The sequence below is a fragment of the Panthera tigris genome, chromosome E3 (assembly GCF_018350195.1).
Source record: "Panthera tigris isolate Pti1 chromosome E3, P.tigris_Pti1_mat1.1, whole genome shotgun sequence".
NCBI classification, from domain to species: Eukaryota; Metazoa; Chordata; class Mammalia; order Carnivora; family Felidae; genus Panthera; species Panthera tigris.
In genome coordinates, this window is record NC_056675.1 from 38,047,364 (window position 1) to 38,066,492 (window position 19,129).

Sequence of the window (19,129 nt, forward strand, 5' to 3'; positions counted from 1 at the left end):
CTACTCTGTGGCCATCTGCCGCAGCTCTGGTTCACGCCTCCCGCCTCCCCTCCTTCCCGCACACAGGTTATAAAGAATTCTCCCGTGAAGACTTTTGCCAGCGCCACCTTCAGCTCCCTCCTGGATGTGTTTCTGTCGACGACAGTGTTTCTGATTCTGTCCATCACCTGCTTCCTGAAGTACGGGGCTGCCTCCATGCCTCCCCCGCCCGCCGCCCTGGCTGTCTTCGGTGCCGCCCTGCTGCTGGAGGTGCTGTCCCTCGTGGTCTCCGTCAGGTAAAGGCCCACCTGCAGGGCTCTTTCCGGCCTTTAGCCTGTAGCTCCCTCTGCTGGCTCCATAGTTGATGGCTGCGCAGTTGGCTTGAGGCTGCGCTGACCCGCCTCCTGCCAGAGGCCCCTGCAAGCTCTCCTGCTGGGGGACTGGTCCTGTCCCCTCCCCTCCTCCAGCCCCACTGCACAGCATCCTCTCCGCAGACCGCGGCCCTCAGCAGAGGTGAGCATCTTCCTTACCAGAGGGGGTCCATGTCCTCTCCAGCCCCACAGCTGCCAGCCAGCCCCTGAGTCTCCCAGCTCAGAGACTTAAAGAGAGCAAGTGGAAAGACAGGGAATTAGAAAGGGAAGAGAAACAGGACAGAAGCGTCCGGGGCTCACGTAGTGGGTGGCCACTGGCAAATCAATGGGTACCTCTTCTAGATGTGAGAGCAAAACTTCCAAAATGTTAGTAGGAATCATAGGCTTCCATCTCCACCAGCTTGGGTCAGGCAGTGCTTTCTTAGGACACGGAAAGCACGAGTGGCCAGAGGAAGAAGACATAAGTTAGGCCTCATCAAAATTTAAAGCCTCTGTGTTCCAGAGAACACCTGTCGTTTCTCGGGTCTGAGTGAAAGGAGCCTGCAGGCGGGAGAGTATTTGCCAACCGCAGCTGTGGTGAGGGTCTGCCATCTAGAATGTAAGCTCAGTAATGAAAAGACAAGCAACCCATTTAGAAATGGATAGAAGGTCTGAATGGATAGCAGGGACCCCTCAGGGAAGGTAGGCCCTCAAGACCCATATGGATAGAAGGTCTGAATGGATAGCAGGGACCCCTCAGGGAAGGTAGGCCCTCAAGACCCATTCAGCCCGATGTTGGGGTTCAGCCCAGCACCTGGGGACGCTCACAGCCGCTCTGCATATTTCCGACTAGATGCAAATGCACAGGGTACTCTGTTCACACGCACGCCCTCTGCTCTCCCCCGTCTGCCTCCTGGGCACCGAGACCGTGTCCTCTGTCCAGTCCTGTCAGTCTCACCTGGCGGTCCCTCTGCTAATTGCCCCCAGAAGCTGGATGTAAAACAGAAACGGGGAGAAGGGCCCTGACCTCGAGTGTCTGCTCTGCTTCCCCAACACCCCAGGACAGGAAACGGCAGCCTCAGGCCTAGCCCTGAGGCTTCTGAACACTAGGCCCCTGCCGCTCCGCTTTGGAGTATATGGTCTGGATCGCTCTCCCCATCCCCATGCTCACCGTCCCCTTATTCCCCCACACCGGCCTCTACCCCTGGGGCTCTCTGCTGAGGGCCTTCTCTGGCTGCCGGAGGCCTCACACTTGACCTTCGTGTCTCCTCCAGGTTGAGGTAACTGCAGGGTGCATCTGCGCTCTCCACCCAGATTCCCCACCAGGACTGAGCCTCGCTGCGCAGAGCCAGGGATTCCTCCCTACGGGCCCCTGCAGGGCGGCTCTGCACCCCTTACTGAGCTGCCTGGGAACTACTCCCAGATCAGCTCTGCTTCTGGGATCCCAAACCAAGGCATCTTCAGGCCCCTGGTTTGTCTTTTCCTTTTTAATCACGTACTAGAAATTCACCCGTGTAAGTGTACAATTTAGTGATTCCTGGTAAACCTACAGAGTTGTGCAAATATCACCAGATAATTTTAGAACATTTCTGCCACCCCAAAGAAAACCTGGTATCCACCTGCAGTGAGTCTCCTCGCGCTCCCTGCCCTGGGCCCAGGTTTTTGTGTGACACAGGTCCTGGCAGTTAGAGAAGGCTCCTGCTCGCTCAGAGGCCAGCATTGTCTCCACGCCTTTTTAAAAAGCCCTTTACACCACCGTTCCCTGTTCCACTGGAGCTAGTTCTACAGGGTCTGGGCTAACCTGGAGACTGCCAAGGGCTGTAGGCCACAAAGATGCCAGGCCTGGCTGCACCCCGGTGGGTTCTGGGCCTGGCACACCCACGTGCTCTGCAAGCACCTTCAAATGAGGTGGCCACTCCTCCTGAATGACCACTGGTGTGACCTTAAAAGTCCACTTCGCCCGTATCATCAAAGCTTGGGAGGGGTCGGGAACTTGATGGAGCTCCTCTCGCCATGCAGAGGGCATTTTTAGGATCCCAGGTCAACAGGAGCCCCGTGCTGCAGAATATGTGGGTGCCCCAGGGAGGCCGGTTCTGCAGCTGCTCTGGTGGCTGGCCTAACCCTCCTCCAGAAGCCTTCCTGCATCGCAGTCACAGCCCATCCTTGCACTCCCTTCATTTTGTGCTGAGCCCAGGTGGGCATGAGCACAGTGGGTCTCATCCTCAGAGCTCTGCCATCCTGGGGACCTTCATGAAGGGCCTGTCGGTCCTGCCTTCTCCCTCTTGGAACTTGGCTCCCTCTGCCTCCTCATGGGGCTTATGTATTCTGCCTTTGAGCATATTTGTGGTTAGTCTTGGAAATATTCCCAGGACTCCATTATCCATTTGAGTGTCAGGAGGCCAGACCCATCCAGGCCCTAAAAGGGTCAGACAGGGCCTGTCTGGCTCCATGTGGGAAATGGCCAAGATTTGCGGTTTCCTGGTGGAGGTCAAGCGTACGTGCCTGTGGCTGCTGCGCTGAGGTGTCCGTGACAGAAGGTACGGGCACCTGGCTGTGTGGCAGAGGTCCTGGAGGGGAACTTTTGGTGTCAAAGCTGAGCAACAGTGCCTGCACCACCACCACCCCCCCCCCCTCAGAGGTGAGGATAGTGGGTCTGTCCCTTCTCCTCCTCGCTAGGGCCAGGCTTCAGAGAGAGGGTCTATGTGTGTGGGTCTCCCTCCCAAGCTGAACCCCGGTGGCCCTCCTCCATCTCCCCCTGCTGGCATCCAGGTACTGGCCCCTCACCCCAAACCGTTCTTCCTCTAGAACAGTGGTTCTGCGCCCCACATACTTGCTCTCCTTTCTTTATGAAGATTCTTTTTGTGATGTCCACATCACCATCCTGAAATACAGCCTACCTACCCATACACACAGTTTCAGAAGGGCCCGTGAAATGCCCTCACTCTGACACGAAGGAGGAAAGTCAAGAAAGCCATTAAAAATAAAATACATCAAGTACATAGTGCTTCACCTTGTATTTGCCAGGGCGGCACCACCGGGGAGGTCATAACAGAGTCATCAGCTGTGTCCTCAGGTGCGCGATCGCCACAAAGGGACCCCTAGAGGTGTGCGGGTTTGGTGGCATGGTGCTGTGAGCTGGGTTGCAGCCTCTCACCTGATTTCTGAACTGCTGAGTGAGCCTTGCTGAGGCCCCAAACAAAGCCAAGGGCACTTCACACAGTAGTCCATTCCTGGAAGATAACTGCGATAGTACCACCCAGAAACCACTTTCTGTTAAAAAACAAGATATAACTAGGCTCTAGGCTGAGGTCAGCAGCAGCAGGTTTTTCACCTCTGTGGGTGTCCAGGGGGCAGGTGGCCACTGGGCAGAACGCAGGGTAGAGCCTCCCCTCCCTGGCTCCTGCGCACTAGATGCCAGCAGTACCCCTCAGTCCCCGTGGCAACCAGAAAGGCCCTGCCAAATCCCCAAACACCTCCAAAGCGCCCAGCCCCCGGACCCCTACCCTGGCAGGCTGGGACAGCAGGTGGGGCCTGTTCATGTTCCCGTGCCTGGTTCTTCCATGCTCCTTTGAGACCCACAGAAGCTTATGCTTGGCTTTCTACAAACACGTGTTATCAGGAGGCAACAAATGACCTTCGAATAAGGTCTGATGAGCTGAGCAAGTCGAGTTCCCTTGGTATCTTCCAGAGGTGAGGGGCCAGGGCTCTGCGGCCCCCACACCCACGGCAGCAGCCTGTGGGTCTCCTGCCTTCATCTTCCCCGGCAGGCTGATCCTGCCCACAGACACCCCTTTTCTCCTTGTCCCAGGATGGTGTTTTTCCTGGAGGATGTGATGGCTTGTACCAAGCGCCTGCTGGAGCGGATAGCCGGCTGGCTCCCGCGCCATTTCATTGGGGCCATCCTGGTGTCACTCCCTGCTCTCGCCGTCTATTCACATGTCACCTCTGAATTTGACACCGACATACACGTAAGTAAAGGCCTGGTGCCTGTTTCTGGGCTCTTTCGCACAATTTCGTGTTTTTTTTTTTTTTTTTTTTAAATAAGTCTGATGACTTGGGACAGCAGTTTAAATATAGGCCTCTAAAGAGGGACAAACTCTTTGTCACCACCTTGTGCTTGTCTTCTGAAAAGACTTGCCTGAAGCAGTCAGGGAGGTGAGCACGCGGCCTGTCACTGAGCACAGTCAACAGGGCTGGGTACGCGGCTGCCCTGCCCGGTTGACATGTGCCCTCTCCAACCTCACCTGCTCTTTGCCGAGCTCCAGATGAGCTGTTTGCTTACATGTTTCACCAAGCAGCATCAGCCCCACGTTTCCAGACAAGTACAAGATAGTGCTCGTCTGTAGGACCAGCACAGCTGTGTGACTGGCCCCTGGATCGGCTGCTGTTGATCAGGGAGGAGCTTCCTGTTTAGACCCCAGAAGGAGTGAATTAATGCCCTTGTGGAAGGTCATGTTTTTGTTTTGTTTTTTTAATTTTTTTTTTAACGTTTATTTATTTTTGAGACAGAGAGACAGAGCATGAACGGGGGAGGGTCAGAGAGAGGGAGACACAGAATCTGAAACAGGCTCCAGGCTCTGAGCTGTCCGCACAGAGCCCGATGCGGGGCTCGAACTCACGGACTGCGAGATCATGACCTGAGCCGAAGTCGGCCGCCCAACCGACTGAGCCACCCAGGCGCCCCTGGAAGGTCATGTTTTTGGTGAAAGCCAATGTGACCTGAGCTGGGTGGGCTGACTGCATTTGATACCCCAAATTACATTTCTGCTGGCACCTAGCGGGATGCCTGAAGGAAGGCTTCTTAAAGGTAACCACTTAAACGGCGGTGGTTTTCAGACTGGTGGCCTGCCTTCCCTTTCCTCTGGCGTGACTCATGCCGTTCCCACACATCTGGAGAACTTTGGTGCTAGTGCACACTTGCAGCCTAAAGCTCTGGGCGATTAACGCGACAGAGTGCCATCCGTCCCTGAAACTGCCAGACATTAAGCGATTTTTATTTTGAAAGAAAGATAAGTGAGTGAATCCTTTGATGGCAGAACGGGAGTGAGGCCAAGGCGGGGCGGGTCACTGACCACGCTGGCCCCTTGTTACAGTTCACCGTGTTCGCGGGCTCCGCCATCCTGACCGCTGTCGTGCACTACTGTAACTTCTGCCAGCTCAGCTCCTGGATGAGGTCCTCCTTAGCCACAGTCGTCGGGGCTGGGCCGCTGCTCCTGCTCTACGTCTCCCTTTGCCCGGACAGGTACGTCCACCACCACGGTCTGAGTCCGGCACCCTCGCCGGCTGGGACCCCTTTCCCGACCTCACCTGTGTCTTTCACGTCTGAGGCGATGCCCTCTCCCTCTGCTCTAACAGGTACTATCACAGCACGACAGCTCTCACCATACACGACATACCCCAAGACTGATATGCAAAAGAAAGAAAAGATCATTTTTGGCAATGTAGTACGTATTTGCATATAGACATGCTTGGGTGACTACCCCTGCCCCAGAGGACAGAATGCATTAAGCCTGTGCTTGAACTTCCTTACACTGGAGAAGTGGGACCAGAGGCTGTTGCATACGAGCCCATCAAGAAAGTGAAGGAATCAAGGAATAGGTAGACCAAGAATGCAAAGAGGAAGCCGGTTCCGACTTTGTTTGAGTAGGGGTAATGTACCCAGACAGACTGCAGGCTGCTGAAGGAGAGGGAGTGAGGGGGTATGGTGCTGTTGCCGGCGACCTGGGCCTTCTTTATAAATATTGACTCCCTGTCGTGATACACATCATGACATGAAACAGAGTATTGACCAGTCACTGGAAATATATCTTTTGTCTTGAAATCCTCCCACATTTGAAGAATACTTTTCATTCCCACGTATTCAAATGGCCTTCAAAACCCTATCACTGGTAGGCTCCAAGAAATAGATTGGACGGTGTGGGAAAAGAAAGAGGAACCGTGTGGAAGACCCCAAGGGACGGGACCAGTTCTTGCCGTTATGCTATGAAAAATTAACAAATAGAAATATAGAGGATGGCAGTGATTTGTGCTGTATTTAAAACATTCTATGTTAATGAAATCCAGTAAGATCCCTGTCTTTATTTTGTCCTACTAACCAAATAATGTTTGATTCTTAGTGTGTTAAAAACAAGTCTCCTGTTGATCACTGCGCATTTGCAACTGGTTTTGTGGCTATTAGCCTTTTTCAGCTAGCTGTGTAGTTGGAAAAACAGTGTTACCTTAGATAGCAGAATGCTCACAGTGATTAACTTAGAAATTTCTGGATAATGTCCTTAAGCCATTAAGCATTAAACTTCTCCTAAATATTGGACTTTTTTTGGTAACTGCGTATAAAAACATTTTACTGTTAGCACATATTAAAGAACCACTCTTTTATAATTACAGTGGGTTTAGACCAGTAGGATATCTCAAAGTTATACAGGGCGTTCCTTCATTGTGCTTTGCAGGACATCTAACATTCCTGGTTCCTCAAATTACTGGGACAACCAGAGGGAGCCCCAACAGTTTAGAAATGCCCCTAGGAATGGCATTATTGTTGCTGAGAACCATTGCTGTAATAAGTTCAGAAGTAGACAATGATCTAGTTTGTTGCAATAGCAGATGAAACCGCCATCGTGTACCTGTGGACTTGACCAGACCAGTGGTTGGTAACGGACAGAGTAAGCACCCTTCTCCTCAGTTTATTTCACAGAATAATGACGACATGAAAGACGCTCAAGTTCTCTGCAAATTAAGATCAAAAGGGAATTTTAAGTAAAGCTGTCCTTCAGCATCTGGAAGGAAACCTTAATAAATAGTTAAATTACTTTAAGCAGAGCACAGTGTACATTTTCCTTTCTGAAGATATGGCCGTCTGGAATCAGGGTCATTATAAAACTCTCTCCCAAGAGCACGGGATTCGTCATGCCTTTTAACCTTTTAAGAGAACCACCACAGATCCCCCATCAGCCGTTCACAATGTCCTTCAGTCACTGGTGCCGGGCTTTTCCACTGGGACCAGAGTGATCAGGGACTACTTCCATCACCTTTGTCCGGAATTCAAAGAGCAGATGTTGGGGTGCGGCTGGCATCCTGAGTCTCCCCTGCACCCGGTAGTCCTCCCTACTTGCAAAATCCTTTGAGCCCATCGACCCTGTCGGCCCCACTGAGCCTTGCAGGGTCACAGGGTAGGAAGCTGCCGGAGTGATGAACAAGCCCCCTGTGTAGGGGAGGGGACTTCCAAGAACCGCTCCAGCCTTGGGGGGGTTGCAGATGTGAAAGAAGGGCTGTGCACACATGGAAAACCAGGGTCACCGCCATGTCTGGGCAAGGAGAGGAGAGGACATTCAATTCAGAGCAGTGCCTCTGCTGTCGCTCTTTCTCTCCTTCTCTGTGACATCATCTAACACCTCCTGTGATGGTGAAAGTCGCTCTGAGCTGTCCCCTGGCCTCTGCTGCCCAGGGGAGCTGCTGGCAGAGGCTGTGTAAGGTCCCCCTTCATGGTGAGCAGAGCAGGTGGATCTAGAGGACCAGGAAATGTGGGGGCACTAGGCTGATTTGCTGGCCTGGGGGGAAGCTGGGTGCAACAGGACCCTAGAAGAGGCTATGAGGGTTGTGGAGAGGATCCTGCAGGTCATGGGTCCTGCTCCGACACCGAGAGGGAGTTCTTTATAGTCTGTGGTTTCTGTGCCCCAAACTGGGACTTGATTGCTTTGGGACCACCAGCTTCTCAGGTAGCCAGCATCTCCTGAATTCCTCTCTAACAGATTTTTTTTTTTTTTTTTTTTTTTAGTTTATTTATTTTGAGAGAGACAGAGCACAATCAGGGGGAGGGGCAGAGAGAATGAGAGACACCATCCCAAGCAGGCTTCACATCATCAGCACAGAGCCTGATCCAGGGCTTGAACTCATGAACTGTGAGATCATGACCTGAGCCAAGATCCGAAGTCAGATGCTTAACTGACTGAGCAACCCAGGCGCCCCTCCTGAGCTCCTTTCTAAATCGGTCCTTTGTGAACAGGCATTGCTGTTCATCGTGACTGGTGGCTAGCCTTTGGGAACCCGTAGATGAGTCCTAACAGTCACATGAACGCCTTGGAGACTCCTTGTTAGATGTCACTCTTTGGTGACGGTGCATCTGTTCCACACCTTGCATGAAGGCCTATTAGCTATGTCACTGACTTTGCCTGTTGTGATTTTTTTTTTAATTTTTAAATATGTATTTATTTTTGAGAGAGAGAGAGAGAGCGTGCGCGCGAGCACATGAGCGGGGGAGGTGCAGAGAGAGAGGTAGACACAGAATCTGAAGCAGGCTCCAGGCTCTGAGCTGTCAGCACAGAAATCAGACGCTCAACCGACTGAGCCAGCCAGGTGCCCCGTGCCTGTTGTGATTTTTAGTTAAAACCCAGCATCAAATTATAATAAAGAATTAACTATACTTAGTTATCTAACTTGGTCTCCATATTTGAAAAAGGAAAATTGTTTATTTAAACTCTTCTCAGATCACTTTATGTAATGCCTTCTTTGCTTTTTATAATAATATTTTTCTGCATTTTAATTTCAGTTCCGTAGTAATTTCACACCTGGATGTGGGACAGAATTTCAGGTAAGCTGTTAACATCATGCTTGTATCTGAACGAGAGTAACTTCCTAAAAAGCAGTTGTATCTTGAAGAAAAAGAACCATATGTAATTCTTAAAAGAATAAGTGGAAAGTATGTACTTGTTGAAATAACAGATCATAGTTACAGTATCTTACTGGAAAAAACGAAATGATTGTTAAGAACATACTAGATTTGGCTCAGTTTTACATAAGATTTCAGCATGTTAGGAGGGAAATCTGTGAAGTCTAGGACAGTACTTATTTTAATTCCCTAAAATATTTTGAAATTGCTAACTAGAAATTTGAAATAATAAATGTTAGACCCTTGTTTTACTATAGACATCAAAGTAAGATCTAAATAAACTGAAGAGTTAGAAATAAGCATTAAATTATATAAGACTATATAAAAGTCTAGAAAAAATAACATTAGTTTGCAGACCTCTAAAACAGATAACTTTCCAGTCTTACAAATAATAAATAAAGCCGCACACGCACAAAAATAAAAGGCTGACTGACACACCAATGGGGTGTGGGCACACAGATAGCTGTGGGCCGTCACCTAAAGAGCTGGTTAGGGCCTGCATAAATAAAGGACAAAAAAAAAAAAACCAAAAAAATTCACGGGGGGGAAATGTAGGTAGAGGCCAAATAGGTTACTCCTGAAGTCATCGGACGTTTAAATAACTACACACCTCCTTTTGGTCTTTTAAATTGGACGTTCACAAAGTTACAGTGTGCATACCCAGTGCGGGTGGAGGTGTGGCGCGTTCCTACCCTGCCACTGTTTATTTTGTTAAGCTACCAGGCACTTAAAATACATGGCTTATTTAATTCTCACAGTAGCCTGACACATCAGGCGGCTTTGTCCCCATTTTCCAGATGAGGACGCTGAAGCTGAGAGAAGTTAAGGAGCCTGTCTGTGGTCACACAGCTAGTCATTGGAAGTGTGTGAACCCTGGCGTCCCACACTAGTGGGCCCCCCTCTTTCTGCCATGCCTCATCACTCCTCAGAATGGTACATAGTTCTGGAAAGTAATTTGGCGATCCGTCTACAAAAGTGTTTATAGCCTTTGACGTAATAATTCTATTTTTGTTTATCCGCTGAGGAGACAATCCAGAACTTCAGTTGCCAATAAAAAGAAATGAGTTATGATACATGTTCTCAAATATTGCCACTGTTAAGATGCACCAATAAGAAAAACACTTATGTGGAATTGGAAACATCCTGTCAGTATTTCATTATACATATGAAAAAAATGTAAGATATGCAATAGTTATGATCTGGTAATGAGTGATGAATGATTTTTTTTGTTTCTACAATTAAAATATTCAATCTCTGTGGACCTATGGACACTGGGAAGGAGATTTAAAGTATGGAACAAAGGCCCAGTGCACATGTGTTTCTGTTACCATCACGACTATAGTATTTAGTTGGAAACAAAACACTTAGCACCTTTTTTTAAGTAAACTTTTTATTGATGAATATATAACATGTGCACTGAAAAGTACCCAGATCATAAGAATACAGCTCATTGACTTTTCATAAGTGAGCACACCCACTAAACTGCCGCTCGGACCAAGAAATGAAACATTCCCAGTGCCCAGAAGTACCCCCGTGCCACCGCTCAGTCACTCCCCCAACCTCCCATCTCTAGGCATAGATTTTAAATGGCACCGAATACACCAGAATGTTAACAAGATCCCATGTTAAGCTGGTTAGGACCATGAGTGATCTTTTTTTTTTTTTTTTTTTTTTTTTTTTTTTTCCGTTTTTCTTGACGTTTTAACCCCTTTTCTCTGTGATCATGGATATACTGCATTTTTCTCAACTTCCAATTATGACTTAATGTCCCACCGTTAAGTCATAGATAGACTCTTGCATTGAGTCACGTAGAATTCCTCTTTTTGGAACTGACCTTTGCTGTTCGAATGTAGGAATAAGACCACCATCTTGGCTCCTTCTGTGGCGGAATGAGAAATACTGGTTATGGATGGGAAGTAATTCTTTCACCTACCCGTCACACATCTCTTCTGCTGCACATCAGCCCCTTGGGCACTAAATGTAGATCTGTGGATTGGGGCTCTCCTTTCAAACAAAGGAGAAAGCACATGTCACAGTCTGGTGCCCTTCTCCCTCATGCTGGCCTACGTTCCAGTCTTCCCCTCCTCTGTGCAGAGGGACTGGCCTGTGCCCCTCTCCGGAGTCAGGCCACACTGCTGGCTTTGGCCACAGCACAGTGAGAAAAGCATCGAGAGCAATAGCCTGCTTGAGGAGACCCGGACACATCACCCATGTCTGCCCCAGGGCTACAAAGCCCGACTGGACTGTGAAGATGGTGGTGAGCCTCGGTGACATGTACTTATAAAGGGGACTGTTCCTTAATGTCACCACTTTGGAGAAACAGAAAGAAAGGTTCCCTCCTCACCCACCGAGATGGGCCCACACAAGAGAAGGCCTTCTGCCTCCTGGGGCAGATTCTCTCCCTATTCTCAAGCCCGTTAGAGGGCTTGCAAGGCCGAACACAAATCTGTTTCGGTCATTTCAGTTAATTGTTCAGTACTTGAGATTCATAATCTGTGTTGCCATTTGATTAAATGACCATTGGAAGAATAAGTAAGTGTGGTGTGTCTTACCACAGAGGCCATTTTTGGTTGCCGGCTCACAGGGAACTTACGGCAGGGATCCCCAAAACCACCCCCAGAACCAGCAATTTGCTAGGAGGATTTAGGACTCAGCACATAGTTGTACTGTGATTTATTACAATGAAAGGACACAAAGCAAAATCAGCAGAGAGAAAAGGTACATGAGATAGAGTCCAGAGGATACTAAGTGCCAGCTTTCAAGAGTGCTGTCCCTACCGCATAGTCTGGGACGTTCTTAATTCCTCCAGCAATGAGCTGTGACACAACAGGTAAAATGTTGTCCACCAGGGAAGCCCATCAGAGACTCTGTACCCAGGGTTTCTATTAGAGGCTAGTCAGATAGGCATCTCTGCCTGGCATCAATCAAAACTCCGGACTCTGGGAAGGAAGGCAGGTCCTCAGCATAAACCACCTTGTTTGCACAAGCAGTGTAGACGCGGTGAGCCCCTTTTATCAAGGGGGGCAGGAACCTCCCCAAATCCGAGATCCTGATGCCAGCCTAGGGCAGTGCTGCCAGTAGGCCTTTCTGTGGCTAGCAGCCTCAGGCCTGCTCTGTTAACTCCTTTTGCATAGAACCCGAGGCCAGGAGGGACTTAGCAATACTCCAGCCCATCTTCAGTTTACATGTGAGGAGATTGAGAGCTAGAAATCTTGCCCAGGGTTCCAGAACTCCGCAGTAGTCGGCTGGGACAGAGTCTGGGGATTCTTATTCCAAGGTCAGGGCTTCTGTGACTGTGTTTCATGGAGGACCATTATGGCCAGATTGGTCAATTTCGTTATTTTTTATAATATCCTTAAGTCACAGGTAACAGTAAAACTTCTTAAACATTCTGATTACACGATTGAGTTTTCTGTGCCATGGAGCTATCTAAACTGAGGACCTATCCATTTTATATAGAATCATATTTATAGTGACTCAGCCCATTGCTACATAAGATCTAGAAGCCCACTCTGTGTGCTGTAGAAGCACATGAGAGCCCAGAATTGACATGAACAGAGCACTCACAGCTCTGTAAACAAACAGAAGACAGACAAGGAAATGCCATGCTCATTAACAGTGATTGCCTCTGCGTGGTCCATGATGGCCAAATCTTTTCTTTCTGCATTTTCCCCTACATTTGTTCTCATGAGTATGTAGTACTTTTAAATGGAAAAGCTGTATCTAAAAAAGGAACTTGCAAAGAGACCGTGCTCCTGGCACTAATCTTCAGTCACACCTGTTGCTGGTCAGCACCGTCCAACTGCAGAACAGGCCCCCACCCCCCGAGAGCCCCCCGCCTCGAGAGCACGCTGTCATCAGAGGGAACAGAAATGAGAAAGGCAATTGGAAAATTTCTGCTGGAATTGTAAATGTGCAGTAGTTGAAGTGACTCCGTGGTTCCGGCTCCAGTAGTTTGTCCCACAGACAGACTCCCTCCTGTGCGCAGGAGCGTCCCTGCGGTGTTCGCCAGTAGTAAGCGGTGGACGCAGCCCCAAAGGCCCAGGGTTGGGGTCTGGTTGTTACAGTACATCCATGTATTAGAATTTCTTGCAACCACAAGAAAATCAATACTTCTCTGAAGGAAAGACATTTGTTTTTTACCACTATTTATGCTGTCTGAGTTTCTCACAATGTGCTACTCTTGAAAGTATACATACTATTTTTTAAAATGTTAACATTGTCTTAAATGACTTTGGCAAAATAGAACTAACCCAGAAAGGGCTAATGGTACGTTGGTGGACTTTTATACGGGTAGACAGTAGAGAACTTACCAAAATCCTTTGTAAAAGTACACATCTTTCAGAACTAACATTGGATGAGAAATCTGAAAAGGGAGTGCGTCAGAGAATGTTAAATTTCTTGGGTATGATGATGGTAGTGTGGTTACGTTGGGAGATGTCCTTATTCTTAGAAGATAGGGACTGAAGTATTCAGGATCCAAGTGTCACGATGTCTGCAGTTTACATTCAGAATGTTCAGCGGGAGAGGCGTGTGTGCATGAGTGTGTGTTGAGAGGGAAAGAGAAAAGCAGGGAAACATCAGCAATTGTTGAATCCAGGAGAGGAGTGTATGAATGTTTTAAGTAGCCTCTTAACTTTCCTGTAAGGTTGAGAATTTTCAAAATAGAAAGTTGGGGGTAAAGAAAAGATGTTAAAAGTCCAGGAGCTGAAGGCTCCTGAAGAACCACAGTCACCAAGTGCTTACTCAGAAGCCAGTGACAAAGGTCAGCCTTTATTTCTGCACCGCTCCAGCCAGCCAGCTAAACGGGAGCGGGGCGCTTGGCGGCTGCGTGCTGTCGATGCCCCAGAATTTGGTGCCGAGTGCTAGTTAGCTGGGCTGTTTCAGAACCCACAAGTCCTGAGCAGCAACCTCTCCCTTAAAAGGTGCATTTAAGAAGGTACATCGGTTCTCTTCTCTTTACTCTCCAGTTCCAAGGGGAATCCGTGCAACAGTTCCTTGCCGCGTGACGGCAGAGCAGCCAGCCTGATTGGCCAGGAGGGGGTTCTTGTCTTCTTTCTCCTGCTCTTGTTGGTCTGGTTCCTGAATCGAGAATTCGAGGTCAGCTACCGCCTGCACTACCACGGGGATGTGGAGGCGGACCTCCACCGCACCAAGATCCAGAGCATGAGGGACCAAGCTGACTGGCTGCTGAGAAACATCATCCCCTACCACGTGGCTGAGCAGCTGAAGGTCTCCCAGACCTACTCCAAGAACCACGACAGCGGGGGCGTCATCTTTGCCAGCATCGTCAACTTCAGCGAGTTCTACGAGGAGAACTACGAGGGGGGCAAGGAGTGCTACCGCGTCCTCAACGAGCTCATCGGGGACTTCGACGAGCTCCTGAGCAGGCCGGGCTACGGCAGCATCGAGAAGATCAAGACCATTGGAGCCACGTACATGGCTGCGTCAGGGCTGAACGGCGCGCAGTGCCGGGACGGCAGCCACCCGCAGGAGCACCTGCAGGTCCTGTTTGAGTTCGCCAAGGAGATGATGCGCGTGGTGGACGACTTCAACAGCAACATGCTGTGGTTCAACTTCAAGCTCAGGGTGGGCTTCAACCACGGGCCGCTCACGGCGGGGGTCATCGGCACCACCAAGCTGCTCTATGACATCTGGGGCGACACCGTCAACATCGCCAGCAGGATGGACAGCACGGGGGTGGAGTGCCGGATCCAGGTGAGCGAGGAGAGCTACCGCATCCTGAGCAAGATGGGCTATGACTTCGACTACCGAGGGACGGTGAACGTCAAGGGCAAGGGCCAGATGAAGACCTACCTGTACCCAAAGTGCACGGACAGCGGGGCCGTGCCGCAGCACCAGCTGTCCATCTCCCCGGACATCCGAGTCCAGGTGGACGGCAGCATCGGGCGGTCTCCCACGGACGAGATCGCCAACCTGGTGCCTTCTGTCCAGAGTGCGGACAAGACGCCTCCGGGTTCCGAAAACAACGTGCAGGCCAGGGATGCTCACCTGTCCTCTAAGAGGCCCTGGAAGGAGCCTGTCAAAGCCGAAGAAAGGTGTCGATTTGGCAAAGCCATAGAGAAAAGCGACTGTGAAGACGCGGACGCTGAAGAAGCCAGCGAGCTCACCAGGCTCAACGTTTCTGAGAGCGTGTGACGCAGCGCCCGTCGCTGCCACGGTGCTCTGCTCCTTGAAACCCAGTCACGTTTGTACTTGCCTGTTGTGCGTCCCGAGCACCACAGCCTCTGTCCCTGGACGTGGTGTCACGTGGTCGTGGCAGCCCTGACGTCTGTGCGGACCACAGCTATTCAGGGGTCGTTTCCATCCGTCTCGTTCCTTTTCTTCCCCGGAGCCCTATCCCCTGGGTGTGACCGTCCAGCAGCGTGGAGAACAAGTGCCTTCGGGGGCTGGTCGCGGCGTCTAGTCTGGGGACAGAGACCGCCGGTGGAGATCATGGCATTGGGTATTGCTGGACTTTTTAAACAGAAGCTGTGGTTAAGATAGCGTTCTTACTGCTTTTCCTCACAAGACACTTTGGGTTTTTGTTTTGTCGTCGTTTGTGTTTTTGTTTTGTTTTGTTTTGTTTTTGCTAATACAATGTTTTTGCGGTTTATTTTTTTCTGTGTACGTAATAGTGTTTCCCAGTGCCCTGATCTTTCTATGTAAACATGTACACGCACACACACTTTCATTTATGAATCTGAGATCAAGTGCCAGTAACTCACTGTGAGGGGCGGTGGGGGGGCGTGGGGTGCGAGCAGCCGCCAGCCTGGACGGCCCGCGCCCTCCCCACCTGCGCCTTCCAGAGCTCCTGGGCCCTCAGGGCTGAGGGGGCGCCGCTTCCCAGCCAGGTGGTGTTAGGGCTTCTTCCACGTGCAGGCCCAGATTCCAGATGCTAACCAGGGATGCGCTCGTGAACCCAGGCCTCAGGTATTTAAGAGCCGTGTTTCATTCTGCCCCGGAAACCAAGGGGTCTTCCAGCTGGGAGCGAAGGGGTTTGTCTGAAGCCGAGTCCTCTGAGAGGGAAACTCGAAATAAACGTCTGAGGGTTGCATTTATTTATTTATTTATTTATCAGGAAGTGCGTGTTTCGGGGGAGGGGCTGCCAGGTCATTGTGGTGAAGGGAGATAGGCTGGGTGGGGGAAAGGGGGTCTGCAGAGCACGCAGCAGGGTGAGAAGATGCCCACTAGTGCTTTGGCCGCTTTGGGCCACGTCCCCACACAGGGGCTGAGCAGGACCTGGACGGACGTGGCCAGAGCACTCTGGGCCAGAGATGCTCCCAGCCACGGTTTTCAGCCTAACTAATGCAGCCGCTTCTGCCCTGCGAGCTGCAGATCGGTGCCTTCCTGCCGCAGGGGTCGAGTCGGAGCCCTGCTCTGTATGAGGCAGGAGGCCTGGGCAGAGCACAAGGGTGGGCAGGCAGTGCCGGCAGGGGCTTGGCTCCCACACAGCCCAGAAGTTTCTCATCCTTTCCCGTTCTTGGCTTGCGCTGGGCCTCTGTGCGGCAGGATTGAACCTAGTGAGTGAATCTGAGCCCCCTTTAGGTGGAGTTCTTACACTGTGCGTAGAGACAGAATCGTCCACGTGCAGATGAGGTGTTAAACCAGGGCAAGTGTAGAAAACCTAAGGAAAATCACTTCTGGGCCCTTTGTTGCTAATCCTGCCCGTGATGACGTTTTGCCGTGTTGAGTCTGGAGCGGACGTGGTGTTGAACTCAGGCTAGAGTTGCCTTGTCGTGGTCATTTTCCAGGTGACACTGGCATACAGTTCACAGGATGATTTGAGGACTAGCTCCTTCTCTGTTGAAGGTCTTTACCGGCATGCCCTGTGCATTTTCTTTTCGCTGCTAAAATCTCTGTGTAACTGTCACATCTACATCAGGTCCCGTTATCAACCCCGCCCCCCAAATTCATACGCAATCTGCCATTTCTGGTATCAGGAAATACTGATTCTGATCGGCCAGCTCTCCTTGGGGACATGCATGGGTCCCAGCAGTATGGCCACAGCCAGGGTCTCGATGTCCAAGCGAGTCAGGAGCGCTCTCCGTAACCAAGATCTTCCTTCAGGTTTTACTGTCAGTTTCTTGGTCTTCCGATGCCGGAGAAAGGATGGTGTGACAATACCTCTTGCTTCTAAAGAATGTATTCTTACAAGATCCTGCAGAATTTTTATTTTTATTTTTGTTTTAAAACACTACCCGATGCTGTCCTTGCCCATAGGGAAGGTGGGTGTTAGGGGCTTCTATCAGTGTTAAGGCGTGTATCTGAGTGTGGTCCTCTCCCTTTGCCTTCTTTCTCCAGGCTCCGTAGCTCTGGCAGCAGCTAAGGGGCTGGGCAGTTGCTGACTCGTCAGCTGTGTCTCTGCTGTTCCGCTCAGAGCACGCCCTACAAGGTTCATCTCTGCACATGCGTCCTCCCCAGCACATTCTCTTATTCCTTCCCCTGCTGCAAGGATGTTTGTGATTCCTGACCCTGGGAAGCTGCAGACGGCAGGGAGAGGGTCTTAACATCTGGCGATCTGGTCCAGCAGTGTGCAAATCGGAGCCTTTGATGGATGGCTCTCCCAGAGTTTTAAAATTGTCTTTAAAAAAAACACCCTGAGCCTTCCTAAATAACCAGTACAGATGTTCTCTCTGGGCCACTAGGCGACATGGGTCCTTCCCAGTTCCTTGCCCTGAAGCATACCTCAACGCAGGACCACAGAATCTCTGCAGCGGGAATGCCACGCGCCCAGCTCTGTTGGCGTTGAACAAATAGTCACTGAAGACGGGTCCCTAAGAAGCAGTTCAAGCGCTACCAGCACGATGGATGTATTCTGCACAGTGGCAATACCTCTTACGAACTTAGGTCAGGAAGCAATACTTCAGAACTGAATGTGTGTAAATAGTTGCTTTGAGTTGCAACTGCTGTTTTCTTCTTGGCCCCAAGTCAGATCGAATTATACATACATACATATATATATGTATATACATATATATATATATATATATATAAACAAGCACACACACGATTTTATCCAGTGCAAACAAACGTAGAGCATCAGTTATGAAGCCCTTAAGTAGCTTGAAGAGTCACACAGATTATGCAACACCTGCACATTTGCACTTGACACTGAGAGCCAGAGGGCCGCGTGCTTCCCGCTACGTGGACTGTAATAATTTGTAGTTTCCAAAGATCTGTCTGCGTTTGCATTTCTAGATTTTTGAGATAAGCATTTTTTGGTTGATTGTTTCAGAAAATCACATCATGCCTAGAACCTAAAGTTAAATTAGCAAGAACCAACTGTTTGCATTTTTCCATCGTTCCTTCACTCTGCTCTTTTTAAATTGTTAATTCTAATTATTTGAAAATGCATCCACTGAAGAAATGGATATTAAAATATTCTAAAATCTAAATCCTTGATGCCTGGTATTTCCTCATTGAAAAGATAGACGTGTAGCACTTCAGAAATTGGGGCACTCCTGGTTTCCTGCAATTTGTGGCTGAACTAAGAAGATCTGCTTTTCTTTCACATGACTCGGAAAACAAGGCAACTAAAAAAAAAAAACAACTCTATTTATGTATGTGGTTTCTTTTTTTTTAATGGACGTATTTGCTACAGTTAACTTAGGTTGAAAAACATTTATTTTTACATGGAACTTAGAAAAGGATAAAAAGCAGGTTGCAGTGCAAGTTTCACTAGCAGCTATCCCTGTTGTATTAGGCCCTCTCAACAGTTTCTCCTGCAAGCTGTGAAGAGAAGGAATTGGCTGAGAAAATGAAGTAGGTTTTCTGAAAAAATGTGCCCACATAGCCTCTCCTTGCAGAGTTCCGGGGTGTCCGTATCAAGGGAAGTCACAAACCCATTTCAGAATCAGTTTAAAGTCACAGAGCCTCTCCTCAAGACACGTACATGCCCTTGGTACGTATCTCGGGGGTTCACAACACCTCCTCTGGAGCCAGACTGTGGATCTGCTCAGGTGTAGAGGCTTTTCCCCTAAAAAAGTTTTTCCTGGTGAGTGCAGTATTTATGAACACCTTCAGAGCACAGGATCCTCTTGTAGGCTCTGTGAAGGGAAGTGAAGATGCGGCCCCCCAGTCCCTGCTCATTGCTTCACAGGGATCAAGCTTCTAGTTGGTTCTCTGCTAGAACCTG

At 49.7% G+C, this 19,129-nt stretch overlaps 1 protein-coding gene and 1 long non-coding RNA gene across 2 annotated transcripts in view; one reads left to right on the forward strand and one right to left on the reverse strand.

Moving 5' to 3' along the window:
* Positions 1 to 18,519, forward strand: part of ADCY9 (adenylate cyclase 9) — a 120,094-nt gene extending 101,575 nt beyond the window's left edge. Inside the window, exons 7-11 of the mRNA XM_042972417.1 lie at positions 67 to 275; positions 4,138 to 4,297; positions 5,423 to 5,571; positions 8,872 to 8,913; positions 13,962 to 18,519. Of these exons, the coding sequence (XP_042828351.1) occupies positions 67 to 275; positions 4,138 to 4,297; positions 5,423 to 5,571; positions 8,872 to 8,913; positions 13,962 to 15,150 (1,749 nt within the window). The 3' untranslated portion in view covers positions 15,151 to 18,519. The remainder of the gene's footprint in view (positions 1 to 66; positions 276 to 4,137; positions 4,298 to 5,422; positions 5,572 to 8,871; positions 8,914 to 13,961) is intronic.
* On the reverse strand, positions 5,513 to 7,810 carry LOC122234756. The gene is made up of 3 exons (XR_006212693.1): positions 7,136 to 7,810; positions 6,950 to 7,052; positions 5,513 to 5,732 (listed from the first exon to the last, which is right to left on the reverse strand). It is a non-coding gene; the product is annotated as an uncharacterized LOC122234756 (long non-coding RNA).
* Positions 18,520 to 19,129: the final 610 nt, after the last annotated feature.